Raw genomic sequence first — 16,132 nt, 5'->3', positions numbered from 1 at the left:
AAATAATCAAAACCGAAACTGTGATTACAAAAATAAATGATTAACCGAAACCCCCAAACCGACTCAAAGCACTAATTATAATATAATTGCTCAGCACTACCTATAACAGAGCTCTTTCCCACCCCCACTCCATTTTCACATTGTCCATGCTATCCAGAATTATTGGGATGGCCTTACCCCATTGAAGTTTACATTTTAAATGGTTAGGGTTAGTTTTAGGTAAGGGTTAAGGTTAGGGTTTAGGGTTAAGGGTTAGTTTTAAGTTAAGGTTAGGGTTAGTTTTAGGTTAGGGTTAAGGTAAGGGTTAAGGTTAGGTTAGGGTTAAGGTTAGGTAAGGGTTAGGTAAGGTAAGGGTTAAGGTTAGGGTTTAGGGTTAGTTTTAGGTTAGGGTTAAAGTTAGGGTTTAGGTTTAGGGTTTAGGGTTTGAGGTTAGGGTAGGGGATAGGGTTTGGGGTTTAGGGTAGGGTAGGGTTTGGGGTTAGGGTTTAGGGTAGGGTTTGAGGTTAGGGTTTAGGGTAGGGGGTAGGGTTTTGCTGTTTAGGGTTTGAGGTTAGGGTTTGGGGTTTAGGGTTTAGGGACGTGCCAAGGGCCCCTGATAGCACTGATGCTTTCCACACAGAATTCAACCCAAATAATCAAAACATGAATCGAAAACCGTGATTTTTGTATTTATTATAATGAACCGAAACTAAACCCTGTCGACACGCCCAGTATTTTCCTCTCGACACACCCAGTTGACCATAGTCCAGTCTCCATATTGAGCTGCAGCTAACTACTTCTCTATGTGAACATGAGTAGATTACCTTGAAAACAACGGCCGGACATCTCCGGTTTGTATTATACCTCGGTGGTGGAAACGGAACAAATATCGACCAGATCTTGATCGGACGACAACAACATGTAATTAAAGGTACAATATGCATTTCCTAGTTGCAATAATGCTAATAGTTGGCCTAATTTCAGGTTATGTGACAAAACAAGCCCTCTGAGTGTAGTGAATCATTGTATTATCTAAACCGCTGTGAAATCCTATTTTAAATAACCACAAATATTATGGTTTCAGATGTTTTGAAACCGGTGTACAAAACCGAAAGTAAACGACGCAAAGAAGCATAAAAATATCAGATCTACCGCTTCTCAGACTTGCTTTCAATGAGAAGACCTCGATCTATAACGGATATTATTATTATTCTTATTCTTTATGAAAGGTGTAACCAAGTCTTCTGAGGAACACAGAGAAACATGGCTACAGTCTTCATCTGTTCCGTCTGTACCGAGATTTTCACCGGACATATATCGCTGAGCTGCCAACACATCTTCTGTAGTCGATGCCTCCAGAAGAGTATGGACGCTGGTCGCGTTATCTGTCCAGTGTGCGGGGATCCAATCACGTCGGAGAACTTCAGAGTCAACGGAATACTAAGGGACATGGCAGATGAAGTGAGACAGAGAAGAGTTGATCTCAGAGTGTTGAAGGGGAATGAGGACGTTGATGTGAATATCTGGGAAAGCTACAAGAAGAAGAATAAAAATGTTAAAATATCAAAGTCCTATATGAAGGAAAGCCTGGCTGTCAGACAGACAGAGAGGAAGCGGAAGTCTTCTCTGACCACTAGTCAGGAGGGTATACTTTTTGGTATTATGGCTTTTTTTTGCTTTATTTCTGTTCTTCCTTATGTTGTCCTTCCTTGTGTGGAAAATGTGTCTGTAACGATGTCAGGAAATGCAGCCAAGGTGTCCGGATCTCTTTTGGTGTTCATTTCTATGTTTGTTGTCTTCGGCGTTGTTGCTCATTTGGTGGATTTTGTGTTGAAAAAAGTTTAGACTTAATTAAAGGATTTTATTATAGTAATAAGTGATTGATTGCTTTTATGCAGTGTTGGAGAATCACTGGATGCAGCTAAATACCTTTTCCCAGAAATTTAACAACTTTTTTTAAATGAATTATTTTACTGAGTTGACCACATCTATAGGTTTATGCCCCGTTTATTGATGCCATAATAAGTGTAGTAGATTTTACTATCAGTTGTAAAATGATATGTTGTGAAGTTAGCTTTAAACTGCTAACTGATTATATGGAAGAAAAGGACGATGGGTTTATTGTTGTAAAACTTTTCCCTGTAAATTTACCAGCATTATACTGGTACCAGAGTTGCCAGCTTAATACTGTAATTTTGCTTTACAGCAGAGATGCTGTAATATATTTTACAGTACTTATTTTCCTTACTGTAAAACATATTACAGCATACAGCATCCCTACTTTAAATTTACAGCTGTAAGGTTTTACAGCTGTAAGGTTTTACAGCTGTAAGGTTTTACAGCTGTGGTATTCAACGTTGAGGTTCGTGACCCCCACAACTGCAGTCGTGTTGCCAACAATTTTATTTTAAATTGTTAATATTATTATTTAGTGTTATTCTTTTTTTATGAACAAAAGAATAATATATTAGACAATATAGAAACATTTTTGAGAAAAGATCATCTGAATTTTTAATTTAAAAAAAATGTATTATACTACATGTGTTTATTGCTTTCTTTTCAGTTTGATAACAGATTAAAATGTAATGAATTCTTATTTGTTTATGTAAAAATCGAAATGTAGCTAATTTTAAGGTTGTGTCATTATATTTGGAAATTCTTGCGAAAAAAATGGGGTCCCTGCTGAAAAGGTTTAAATACCACTGTTTTACAGTAAGGAAAATAGTACTGTAAAATATATTACAGCATATCTGCTGTAAAGCAAAATTACAGTATTACGCTGGCAACTCTGGTGCCATTAAAATGCTGAATATTTACAGTGAAAAACTCCCGGAAATCTAAATACAAAGAAATATATATATACATTTGTACATAAAATACGTGTATTCAAATAGCTAACAACATTAACTACAAAGGAACAACATAATTGACAATAGAAGTAACAGCAATTAACACGTATGTAACCAAATAAGAGCATCATTACAACACTAATTTAAAACTATATTGTGTGTGTGTGTGGGGGGGGGGGGCAAAAGAGAAAGAGAGGGAGATTTAGATTAAATTGGGATTGGGTACAATCCTAGATCTATGATCAGGGGCAACTCTATTCGGGGTTATGGGGGTTCAGAGGCGGTGAAACACACAGCGGAAAGTCGGCATCATGTGTTCCTCATGGGGCTCCGTAACAAACGTCCTCGGGTTCTGATTGGTCAGCTCTTCTCAACCCTAGGACAAGCATAGAAAAAGAAAGAATAGAATGAGAGACAGGGAGCACCAGGTCTGTTACTCTGGGGGGGGGGGGGAGCACCAGGTCTGTTATCTGGGGGGGGGGGGGGTGGGAAATAGAGAGGACAGAGAGCACCAGGGCTGTTACTCTGGGGGGGTGGAATAGAGAGACAGAGAGCACCAGGGCCTGTTCCTCTGGGGGGGGGGGGGAGGAATAGAGAGACAGAGAGCACCAGGGCTGTTATCTTGGGGGGGGGGGGGAAGAGAAGAGCACAGCTGTTACTCTGGGGGGGGGGGGGAATAGAGAACAGAAGAGCACGCAGGGCTGTTACTCTGGGGGGGGGGGGGGGGGAATAGAGAAGACAGAGAGCACCAGGACCTGTACTCTAGCGGGTGGGGGGGGGGGGAAAATAGAGCGACAGAGAGCACAAGTGCTGTTACTCTGGGGGGGGGGGGGGAATAGAGAGACAGAGAGCACCCGGGCTGTACTCTGGGGGGGGGGGGCAATAGAGGAGGACAGAGGCACCAGGGCTGTGTTACGCTGGGGGGGGGGGGGGGGAATAGAGAGACAGAGAGCACCAGGGCTGTTACTCTGGGGGGGGGGGGGAATAGAGAGACAGAGAGCACCAGGGCTGTTACTCTGGGGGGGGGGGGAATAGAGAGACAGAGAGCACCAGGGCTGTTACTCTGGGGGGGAGGGGGGGGGAATAGAGAGACAGAGAGCACCAGGGCTGTTACTCTGGGGGGGGGGGGGGGGAAAAGAGAGACAGAGAGCACCAGGGCTGTTACTCTGGGGGGGAGGGGGGGGGGGAATAGAGAGACAGAGAGCACCAGGGCTGTTACTCTGGGGGGGGGGGGGGGGATAGAGAGACAGAGAGCACCAGGGCTGTTACTCTGGGGGGGGGGGGGAATAGAGAGACAGAGAGCACCAGGGCTGTTACTCTGGGGGGGAGGGGGGGGGGATAGAGAGACAGAGAGCACCAGGGCTGTTACTCTGGGGGGGGGGGGGGGAATAGAGAGACAGAGAGCACCAGGGCTGTTACTCTGGGGGGGAGGGGGGGGGGGAATAGAGAGACAGAGAGCACCAGGGCTGTTACTCTGGGGGGGAGGGGGGGGGGAATAGAGAGACAGAGAGCACCAGGGCTGTTACTCTGGGGGGGGGGGGGAATAGAGAGACAGAGAGCACCAGGGCTGTTACTCGGGGGGGGAGGGGGGGGGGAATAGAGAGACAGAGAGCACCAGGGCTGTTACTCTGGGGGGGAGGGGGGGGGGAATAGAGAGACAGAGAGCACCAGGGCTGTTACTCTGGGGGGGGGGGGGGGGGGGATAGAGAGACAGAGAGCACCAGGTCTGTTACTCTGGGGGGGGGGGGGGGGATAGAGAGACAGAGAGCACCAGGGCTGTTACTCTGTGGGGGAGGGGGGGGGGGGGAATAGAGAGACAGAGAGCACCAGGTCTGTTACTCTGGGGGGGGGGAATAGAGAGACAGAGAGCACCAGGGCTGTTACTCTGGGGGGGGGGGATAGAGAGACAGAGAGCACCAGGGCTGTTACTCTGGGGGGGGGGGATAGAGAGACAGAGAGCACCAGGGCTGTTGCTCTGTGGGTAAAAAGAGAGACAGAGAGCACCAGGGCTGTTGCTCTGTGGGTAAAAAGACAGGACAAGGGACATATCAAGCTTGTGTTGTGTGTACGTACTTAACTACAAATCTACAGGGGGCATAATCTATTACTGTAAAGAAATTAATACAGAATGTTTTGAGTAATTCCTACAGGAGGCTTCCAATTACAGTTAATAACAGTATTTTTCAGCATTTTACCCATAATGCAGTGCAATCTATAGCATTAATGCTGTAAACACACGTATGGTAATTGACTGTGCATTCTACAGTGTTTTAATGTTGAAATGACAAATAATTACACGATATAGCTTTTCTCCATTTGAAAAGACACTAACCTATTTGTATTGAAATGTAATAAAAATATAATTCTGTTATGACGTTTTTTTGTTTTTCCATCACTAATATCCTTTTTCCTTCACTACTTAAATGATAATTGCTCTTGTGTTTGCAACAGAGAGATCATTTTAAACAAAACATTATTGTTACAACCTACTAAAGTGGCTGTTCATCTCTTCAAAGGAGCTCTGCGGTCTAAGGCACTGCATCTTAGTGCAAGAGGTGTTACTACAGTCCCTGGAATCCAGGCTGTATCACATCTAGGCTGTGATTGGGAGTCCCATACGGTGGCTGTACAATTGGCCCAGCATCGCCGGGGTAGGCTGTCACTGTAAATAAGAATATGTTCTTAACTGACCTGTCTAGTTAAATAAAGGTTATAAAAATACAATTTAAAAAAGGAGGTGTTTAACCAATCCAATAACCATCTATTATAGTTCAATACTTCCATGATAATCAAATATATGAGTTCTGGTTTACGATATACAGTACTTCACAGTTAGTTCAGTTTAACTAGGTTAGTCCAGTTTAACCAGGTTAGTCCAATTTAACCAGAACGGGGGGAAATCTGAATAGAACACTACTGTTTGCCAGTGCCAATTATATAGGGGATACGGTGCCATACTGGACATAGCAAGAGAAAGTGTGTGTGTGTGTGTGTGTGTGTGTGCCCCCTTCACTGCTGCAGTCAGCTACAGAGGAGGAGGATGTAATGACGTTCTCCAGCCTGAGGAGGGTGATGACGAGCAGGAACACCAGCAGGCTCCATGGAAACGGAGGTGGGGGAGAACTTACGGAAGGTTCCGTTGTCAGGGGAGATTCCGGATCCTTGGAGCTCGTCCAATGGGAGGTCCATCCCTGACATCCTGACGATCGGAGTAGACGGATCTTAGGGAGAAGAGAAATAGGTTGTTACAGTAAGGTGAATTCAAAGCCTGGTATGTGGAAACATTTAGTTTTTAAAGCAAGAACGTAATTAAATGCTAAACTTGAATTTTTTTGTGCAAATATTCAGGATCAACTTTTTGCATACCTTATTGTAGTTCTTGCATTGCGTACTGCATAGGGTATATTTCAGGCTTTCCTATATCCCAAAATATTCCCAGGATATTCCTGATTTCCACGAATCAATCCCATACAAACCCACAAGTTGTCAAAGCTAAAATACCTACCTTGCAGGATTAACATTTCTACTGGGCTCTGCCTATCCAATGGCAGTTCTGTTATTTATTGTCCCTAATCCCTAGAGATCTGATAGAATCCGCTCTGCCTTACCACTGAGCTAGTATACAACTAGGGACTGTTCCTCAGACTCAAGGGTCTTACAGTAGAGTGGGCTATCCCCTAAGTCGAGCTCCTATACTACCTCACCCTGCAACCCAGCACCTTTTCAGGATCGTCCAGGCCAGATAGTCGACCTTAGGACCCTATGAGTGGACACTCTCTCCTGGGTTGGTTTAGCCCAGAATCACCCCTCATACGTCTCCTACCAATGCACTCAGTACCTTTAGTTGGGTCTCAGGTTCCTTCATACCAGCAATTCAGGTTCCCGATGGACAAATTAACCAGATGCTACAAATCCTCAATTAATCCAGTGTGTTTCAGAAACCAGGAGTAAAACGACATGCACTTGTATGACTTTCTGATGACACCGAGTTTCAGAACAATAAAACAAGTTTATTCAAAATTCCAGAAACAGGCATTAAAAATCCCAGATCAATCAATCAATCACAAATCAATATCACCAATTGATGATTAACAAAAACGTACCTTGGATTAAATTCAGAGATGTCTTCAGTGCCCTTAACTAAACCCTTAACTAAACCCTTAATTGTCTATTACAATTTTATGAGAAGCACAGTATTTAATAACAAGAAAAACAGGTTCTTCTCCAAATTATAAACAGATTTTTGTCTCCACCTTCAGGTTGCTCAGTCCCTCAGTTGGTGTCTAAAAAACTAACAGCTACTTGAACACTTCTATCAATGAGGTAACCTTGAGGGTTCCTCCTAGAAGGTACTAGAACACTCCTATCAATGAGGTAACCTTAAGGGTTCCTCCTAGAAGGTACTAGAACACTCCTATCAATGAGGGAACCTTAAGGGTTCCTCCTAGAAGGTACTAGAACACTCCTATCAATGAGGTAACCTTAAGGGTTCCTCCTAGAAGGTACTAGAACACTCCTATCAGTGAGGTAACCTTAAGGATTCCTCCTAGAAGGTACTAGAACACTCCTATCAATGAGGTAACCTTAAGGGTTCCTCCTAGAAGGTACTAGAACACTTTCAGAATAAAAAACCAAGTATATTAAAAATCTAAATGAATCTGAAGTTAAAAAGCTTCAGTAAAAGTCTTTCTCCAGCAGACGACAGGTTCTTCTAGCAAACTCAAAGAGAGTCGTTCCCTTCCCATGAAACCTGCTTCCTTTATACCCTTAATGCCTCTTCTGATAACCCATCAGGATTACCACCTGCTCCACTGATGCCTTTGGTGGTTAACACCTAAGTCATCCATCTTCTCAAAAGGTGCTTTTTCAGCCCCCACTAACCTCCACGTTTTCCCACCTAGGCAGGATGTACGCTTCAACCTACTTGCTGCGCTGACCTGGGGATTTCCAGATCAAGCTAGCACCCTTAATATACTTCATGAACATCAACTTCTTAAAACATACATTTTTCAAACATGAACCTTTCCTATTCCCTTCACCCTCCTACCTTTAACTAAATTATAGTCTTTCTACAACCTAATTTATTACTCCACTTATATATTAATACATCAATATTTTAAACATTTCAACATTATAACATTTTACCATTATAACGTCTCATTATCAACCTCCTAAGGCCTTGTCCTCTAAAACTAATCAAACACAGTCTATATGATTCACACCTTAAGGAAAACAACATTATAACTCTCCTAACCTTTAACTGCATTATTTTAACACACCGTTAATATCTCTCAATGTATATCTCCCAATGTTTAATAACCTGTCTACAGGAAAGAACCTCAGTCTACCTCTGTACATTACCAAACAGGAAAGAACCTCAGTCTACCTCTGTACATTACCAAACAGGAAAGAACCTCAGTCTACCTCTGTACATTACCAAACAGGAAAGAACCTCAGTCTACCTCTGTACATTACCAAACAGGAAAGAACCTCAGTCTACCTCTGTACATTACCAAACAGGAAAGAACCTCAGTCTACCTCTGTACATTACCAAACAGGAAAGAACCTCAGTCTACCTCTGTACATTACCAAACATATTTATGTTCTATTTCTTCTTGTAGACATAAATCATTTACTTTTAAATCATTCAACTAACATCCAGTAAGACGTAGTGTCAGTTCATTCAACTAATCTTGGCAACCCACGAGAGATTATTACAAATCAACCGTATTCTGTCATTATAAGGAATCACTCCTTCTTCAAAAGAACTATCTGCAGAATCAGAACCAGGAAGAAAAGACAAGTAGAAGTGAAGAAAGTTGAGCTGACTTCCTGTTCCTCCCTCAGGGACTGATGTCATGAGTGGCTAACAGGCGTAGCATGAAGTCCCCTGGCAGCCCTAGTCTGATCAGTTCCACACAGAGCTGGAAACAGAACACACACAGTGATTATCAGGTAGAGCTGAGGAGAAACCTGTCTGATCTGACAGTGACACTGACCTGCTGAAACACCACGTTTCTGATGTAATCATCTGTCAGTGGGATCAGAGAGGACACTTTTATCCTCAGTACAACAACGTATCCTGTGGAAACACAGTCAGTCCACATTATTACAACACACATACACAAATATTTTTTTTTTTTATTTGAACAAAAGTTCATTTTGTACTTACTAGGCCCACTGCTCTTTGTTGTACTGTCCACAATATGGGTTGTGAGATCGGTGGTTGGGTTTGTACTTAAAGTTGTGGGTGTGGTTGGAAGTTCAGGTACAATCTCTGAGGTTGTGAGGTTTATTGTCTGAGGAGGGGAGGTTGTTGGTTCCTCTGAGGTTGTGAGGTTTATTGTCTGAGGAAGGGAGGTTGTTGGTTCCTCTGTGGTCATGAGGTTTATTGTCTGAGGAGGGGAGGTTGTTGGTTCCTCTGTGGTCGTGAGGTTTATTGTCAGAGGAGGGGAGGTTGTTGGCTCTGTGGTCGTGAGGTTTATTGTCAGAGGAGGGGAGGTTGTTGATTCCTCTGTGGTCGTGAGGTTAATTGTCAGAGGAGGGGAGGTTGTTGGCTCTGTGGTTATGATGGCTGTAGCACAAAGGACAGACAAACAGATAGACAAACAGTCAGAGATGTGTTGATTGGTTGATTGATTGGTAATTATCTCAAACATGCATTTCAACTGGAATCTGTAAGTAACAGTGAGACTATCAGAACACCAGGAAGGGGATCATTAACCTCTTCCTGTAGAGAAACTGTAGCAACAACTAGCATCTGTAAGTAACAATGAGACTAGCAGAACACCAGGAAGGGGATCATTAACCTCTTCCTGTAGTGAAACTGTACCCACCGCTTGTGTTTCCAACCCTGACGATCACACAGCGCAGCTCAGAGTGATACTTGGAACTGAGAAGATCAACAGAACAACTGTTACACTGTTCAGATCTTTGTTAAACAGCATTTAATGAAACATTACAAAACCAAACCAACCACATTCCATTGGTTTAATGAAACATGTCAAAACCAAACCAACCACAGACCATTGGTTTAACTTCTTTGGGATAGGGGGCAGTATTTTCACTGCCGGATAAAAAATGTACCCGATTTAATCTGGTTACTACTCCTGCCCAGAAACCAGAATATGCATATAATTAGTAGATTTGGATAGAAAACACTCTAACGTTTCTAAAACTGTTTGAATGGTGTCTGTGAGTATAACAGAACTCATATGGCAGGCCAAAACCTGAGAAGATTCCATGCAGGAAGTGCCCTGTCTGACAATTTGTTATCCTTCTGTAACATCTCTATCAACATTACAGCATCTGTACTGTAACGTGACACTTTCTAAGGCTTCCATTGGCTCTCTAAAGCCGCCAGAAAGTGGAATGGGGTGTCTGCTGTCTATGGGCAAAGTATAGGAGCAGAGTTTGTAAGTGGTCAGCCTGGTGACAGTGAGACTGGAGATGCGCGTTCATGAGACTTCTCCATTTTTTTCTTTCAGTCTTTGAATGAATACAACGTTGCCCGGTTGGAATATTATCGCTATTTTACGAGAAAAATAGCATAAAAATTGATTTTAAACAGCGTTTGACATGCTTCTAAGTACGGTAATGGAATATTTAGATTTTTTTTGTCACGAAATGCACTCGCGCGTTACCCTTCGGATAGTGACCTGAACGCACAAACAAAACGGAGGTATTTGGATATAACTATGGATTATTTGGAACCAAAACAACATTTGTTGTTGAAGCAGAAGTCCTGGGAGTGCATTCTGATGAAGAACAGCAAAGGTAATCCAATTTTTCTAATAGTAATTCTGAGTTTAGGTGACCCCGAAGTTGGCGGATGTCAAAATAGATGGCCGAGCTATGTACTCAGAATATTGCAAAATGTGCTTTCGCCGAAAAGCTATTTTAAAATCGGACATAGCGATTGCATAAAGGAGTTCTGTATCTATAATTCTAAAAATAATTGTTATGTATTTTGTCAACGTTTATCATGAGTAATTTAGTAAATTCACCGGAAGTTTTTGATGGGTATGCTAGTTCTGAACATCACATGCTAATGTAAAAAGCTAGTTTTTGATATAAATATGAACTTGATTGAACAAAACATGCATGTATTGTATAACATAATGTCCTAGGAGTGTCATCTGATGAAGATTATCAAAGGTTAGTGCTGCATTTAGCTGTGGTTTGGGTTTATGTGACATATATGCTTATCGCATATATGCTTATCGTGTATATGCTTATCGCTTAGCGCATATCATGACAAAACAATTCTAAATATTCCATTACCGTACTTCGAAGCATGTCAAACGCTGTTTAACCCCTGTGCGGCCTCGGGACGGACATCCAGCGAAAAATCCTATCGCCATTAGCATAACAAAATGTAATACTTTTTTTTTCATTTTTTTTTCAAATGATATCGTTTTATAGATACACCTCTCCTGAATCGAACCACGTTGTCCGATTTCCAAAAGGCTTTACAGCAAAAGCAAAACATTAGATTATGTTAGAGGAGTATATCGTAAAAGTAGCCACATAGCCATTTTCCGACCAACCACATGCATCACAAATAACCAAAAAACAGCTAAATGCAGCACTAACCTTTTACAAACTTCATCAGATGACACACCTAGGACATCATGTTACACAATGCATGCATTCTTTTGTTCGATAAAGTTCATATTTATAAATAAAAACAGCATTTTACATCGGCACGTAACGTTGACTAACTATTTTATGTAAAAATGTATTTTCCCTCAAATGCATCCGGTGAAACAGTGCTACAATTTACTAAATTACTATTCGAAAACATTTTTAAAATGTAATATTGTCATTCTAAGATTTATAGATGAATATCTCTTGAAAGCACCTGTAATGCCAGATTTAAAAAGAACTTTACTGGGTAATCACACTTTGCGATAAAAGGGGATGCGATACTCAGAAAATTACATAGTAAATATAGGTCTGCGCCATCTTGGAACAATCGCATATCACATCTAGTCTTGTATACTATTGTCAATAATCCCTTACCTTTGGTTGTCTTCATCAGAAAGCACTTCCAGGAATCCCAGGTCCACAACAAATGTATTTTCGTTCAAAAAAATTACTCCTTTATGTTCCAAGAGCTTGTTCTTGTTAGCGCGTCTGAAGGCTGATCCAAATGCTCCGTCGGCCGTGAGACAGCTATTTCGAGAAAAAGCATTTTTTTTCCATTTAAGTTCGTTCAAACATGTCAAACGTTGTATAACATAAATCTTCAGGGCCTTGTTCAACAAGAGAGCCAATAAGATTCGAGGGGGACGATTGCATTGTGTTTCAAAACGTTTCGAAAGGGGAGGGAAGCCAGGGCCGCCGGCATCATAATGGTGATGGCCCTCCTCATGTGACCAATTTCAACAGCGTCTCATTCATTCAGTTTTAACAGTAGGAGACTCAAAGCACTTTGTAAAGACTGGGGACATCTAGTGGAAGCAATAGGAAGTGCTCAATGAACCATTGCTCACTGTATGAATTACAGGCAAAGATGTGAAGTTGAGTCCACAATTCAGAATTCCACATCCTGTTACGATCGGTCTCGGGGTTTTGACTGCCATATGAGTTCTGTTATACTCACAGACACCAATCAAACAGTTTTAGAAACTTTAGGGTGTTTTCTATCCACAAGTATTAATTATATGCATATTCTAGCTTCTGAGTTTGAGTAGGAGGCCGTTTAAAATGGGCACGAATTTTTTTCAAAAATCGCTGTAGCGCCCCCTATCCTAGGGGAACGCCAAGAGGTTAAAATCATATTTTATGCTATTTTTCTCGTAAAAAAGCGATAATATTCCGACCGGGAGTTGTTGTTTTTGTTCAAAGACTGAAAGAAGTAAAATGGACTCTTCACGTGCACGCACACACCAGTCTCATTGCTCTCAGATGGCCACTTACAAAATGCGCTCCTGTTTTTCAGCCAGAGACAGCAGAGTCATAATTCAAAGTTCTGCCGCCTTCTGAGAGCCTATGGGAGCATCAGAAAGTGTCACGTTACCGCAGAGATCCTTTGTTGTGGAAAGAGATGGCAAAGAAGGCCAAGAAATGGTCAGACAGGGTACTTCCTGTACAGAATCTTCTCAGGTTTTGGCCTGCCATTTGAGTTCTGTTATACTCACAGACACCATTCAAACAGTTTTAGAAACTTTGGAGTGTTTTTAATTATATGCATATTCTAGTTTCTGGGCAGGAGTAATAACCAAATTAAATCGGGTACGTTTTTTTATCCGGCCGTGAAAATACTGCCACCTAGTCATAACAGGCTAGCCAACTATTACCGACGAGCAGCATTGTAGAAACTAAATACATTACAAAGGAACGTCTTGATTAGTGTTATGTTAGCTAGCTACATAGTTGCCTTTGTATCATGATAAGGTGTAGTACTGAAACTATCGAGGTTACCTAGCCAGCTACACTTTCAAACAAAGTCAACAATGCAGCCACTGCTAGCTAGCCTACTTCACCAGCCAGCAGTACTGTATCATTTTAATCATTTTAGTCAATAAGATTTTTGCAACGTAAGCTTAACTTTCTGAACATTCGAGACGTGTAGTCCACTTGTCATTCCAATCTCCTTTGCATTAGCGTAGCCTCTTCTGTAGCCTGTCAACTATGTGTCTGTCTATCCCTGTTCTCTCCCCTCTGCACAGGCCATACAAACGCTTCACACCGCGTGGCCGCTGCCACTCTAACCTGGTGGTCCCAGCGCGCACGACCCACGTGGAGTTCCAGGTCTCCGGCAGCCTCTGGAACTGCCGGTCTGCGGCCAACAAGGCAGAGTTCATCTCAGCCTATGCTACCCTCCAGTCCCTCGACTTCTTGGCGCTGACGGAAACATGGATCACCACAGATAACACTGCTACTCCTACTGCTCTCTCCTCGTCTGCCCACGTGTTCTTGCACACCGCAAGAGCTTCTGGTCATCGGGGTGGTGGCACTGGGATCCAAATCTCTCCCAAGTGGACATTCTCTCTTTCTCCCCTGACCCATCTGTCTATCGCCTCCTTTGAATTCCATGCTGTCACAGTTACCAGCCCTTTCAAGCTTAACATCCTTATCATTTATCGCCCTCCAGGTTCCCTTGGAGAGTTCATCAATGAGCTTGACGCCTTGATAAGTTCCTTTCCTGAGGATGGCTCACCTCTCACAGTTCTGGGTCACTTTAACCTCCCCACGTCTACCTTTGACTCATTCCTCTCTGCCTCCTTCTTTCCACTCCTCTCCTCTTTTGACCTCACCCTCTCACCTTCCCCCCTACTCACAAGGCAGGCAATACGCTTGACCTCATCTTTACTAGATGCTGTTCTTCCACTAATCTCATTGCAACTCCCCTCCAAGTCTCCGACCACTACCTTGTATCCTTTTCCCTCTCGCTCTCATCCAACACTTCTCACTCTGCCCCTACTCGGATGGTATTGCGCCGTCCCAACCTTCGCTCTCTCTCCCCCGCTACTCTCTCCTCTTCCATCCTATCAACTCTTCCCTCTGCTCAAACCTTCTCCAACCTATCTCCTGCTTCTGCCTCCTCAACCCTCCTCTCCTCCCTTTCTGCATCCTTTGACTCTCTATGTCCCCTATCCTCCAGGCCGGCTCGGTCCTCCCCTCCTGCTCCGTGGCTCGACGACTCATTGCGAGCTCACAAAACAGGGCTCCGGGCAGCCGAGCGGAAATGGAGGAAAACTCGCCTCCTTGCGGACCTGGCATCCTTTCACTCCCTCCTCTCTACATTTTCCTCTTCTGTCTCTGCTGCTAAAGCCACTTTCTACCACTCTAAATTCCAAGCATCTGCATCTAATCCTAGGAAGCTCTTTGCCACCTTCTCCTCCCTCCTGAATCCTCCTCCCCCTCCCCCCCCCCTCCTCCCTCTCTGCGGATGACTTCGTCAACCATTTTGAAAAGAAGGTCGACGACATCCGATCCTCGTTTGCTAAGTCAAATGACACCGCTGGTCCTGCTCACACTGCCCTACCCTGTGCTTTGACCTCTTTCTCCCCTCTCTCTCCAGATGAAATCTCGCGTCTTGTGACGGCCGGCCGCCCAACAACCTGCCCGCTTGACCCTACCCCCTCCTCTCTTCTCCAGACCATTTCCGGAGACCTTCTCCCTTACCTCACCTCGCTCATCAACTCATCCTTGACCGCTGGCTACGTCCCTTCCGTCTTCAAGAGAGCGAGAGTTGCAGCCCTTCTGAAAAAACCTACACTCGATCCCTTCGATGTCAACAACTACAGACCAGTATCCCTTCTTTCTTTTCTCTCCAAAACTCTTGAACGTGCCGTCCTTGGCCAGCTCTCCTGCTATCTCTCTCAGAATTACCTTCTTGATCCAAATCAGTCAGGTTTCAAGACTGGTCATTCAACTGAGACTGCTCTTCTCTGTGTCACGGAGGCGCTCCGCACTGCTAAAGCTAACTCTCTCTCCTCTGCTCTCATCCTTCTAGACCTATCGGCTGCCTTTGATACTGTGAACCATCAGATCCTCCTCTCCACCCTCTCCGAGTTGGGCATCTCCGGCGCGGCCCATGCTTGGATTGCGTCCTACCTGACAGGTCGCTCCTACCAGGTGGCGTGGCGAGAATCTGTCTCCGCACCACGTGCTTTCACCACTGGTGTCCCCCAGGCCCTCTCCTATTCTCGCTATACACCAAGTCACTTGGCTCTGTCATATCCTCACATGGTCTCTCCTATCATTGCTATGCAGACGACACACAATTAATCTTCTCCTTTCCCCCTTCTGATAACCAGGTGGCGAATCGCATCTCTGCATGTCTGGCAGACATATCAGTGTGGATGACGGATCACCACCTCAAGCTGAACCTCGGCAAGACGGAGCTGCTCTTCCTCCCGGGGAAGGACTGCCCGTTCCATGATCTCGCCATCACGGTTGACAACTCCATTGTGTCCTCCTCCCAGAGTGCTAAGAACCTTGGCGTGACCCTGGACAACACCCTGTCGTTCTCCACTAACATCAAGGCGGTGACCCGATCCTGTAGGTTCATGCTCTACAACATTCGCAGAATACGACCCTGCCTCACACAGGTGATTGACTCCGCTGTCCTGGCATCGTGAGGGAGCTTGTTCCACCATTGGGGTGCCAGAGCAGCGAACAGTTTTGACTGGGCTGAGCGGGAACTGTGCTTCCGCAGAGGTAGGGAGGCCAGCAGGCCAGAGGTGGATGAACGCAGTGCCCTTCTTTGGGTGTAGGGACTGATCAGAGCCTGAAGGTACGGAGGTGCCGTTCCCCTCACAGCTCCGTAGGCAAGCACCATGGTCTTGTAG

At 44.0% G+C, this 16,132-nt stretch overlaps 1 protein-coding gene and 1 long non-coding RNA gene across 6 annotated transcripts in view; one reads left to right on the top strand and one right to left on the bottom strand.

Annotated features, from left to right (window-relative positions):
* The first annotated feature begins 522 nt into the window (after window positions 1-522).
* On the top strand, window positions 523-3,231 carry LOC115153835 (uncharacterized). Of its 2 annotated transcripts, XR_003867770.1 has the most exons (3): window positions 527-910; window positions 1,209-2,280; window positions 2,313-3,231. It is a non-coding gene; the product is annotated as an uncharacterized LOC115153835 (long non-coding RNA). The 2 variants fall into 2 exon arrangements; XR_003867769.1 differs by having other exon boundaries at window positions 523-910; window positions 1,209-3,218.
* A 2,008-nt stretch (window positions 3,232-5,239) lies between these two features.
* LOC115153833 (location of vulva defective 1) overlaps window positions 5,240-16,132 on the bottom strand; it is a 73,076-nt gene continuing 62,183 nt past the window's right edge. Inside the window, exons 8-12 of one of the 4 annotated variants that reach the window (XM_029699437.1) lie at window positions 9,665-9,720; window positions 9,001-9,402; window positions 8,828-8,910; window positions 5,957-6,049; window positions 5,240-5,490 (exon numbers count right to left, since the gene is read on the bottom strand). In XM_029699437.1, the coding sequence (XP_029555297.1) occupies window positions 5,488-5,490; window positions 5,957-6,049; window positions 8,828-8,910; window positions 9,001-9,402; window positions 9,665-9,720 (637 nt within the window). In that variant the 3' untranslated portion in view covers window positions 5,240-5,487. Of the gene's footprint in view, window positions 5,491-5,555; window positions 6,050-6,817; window positions 8,733-8,827; window positions 8,911-9,000; window positions 9,403-9,664; window positions 9,721-16,132 lie in introns of those variants that run through there. The other 3 variants (XM_029699436.1, XM_029699439.1, XR_003867768.1) reach the window with 3 other exon arrangements.

The sequence above is a fragment of the Salmo trutta genome, chromosome 19 (assembly GCF_901001165.1).
Source record: "Salmo trutta chromosome 19, fSalTru1.1, whole genome shotgun sequence".
NCBI lineage: Eukaryota > Metazoa > Chordata > Actinopteri > Salmoniformes > Salmonidae > Salmo > Salmo trutta.
The sequence above is the reverse complement of the archived record's forward strand: the minus strand, read 5'-3'. Positions and strand labels throughout refer to the sequence as shown.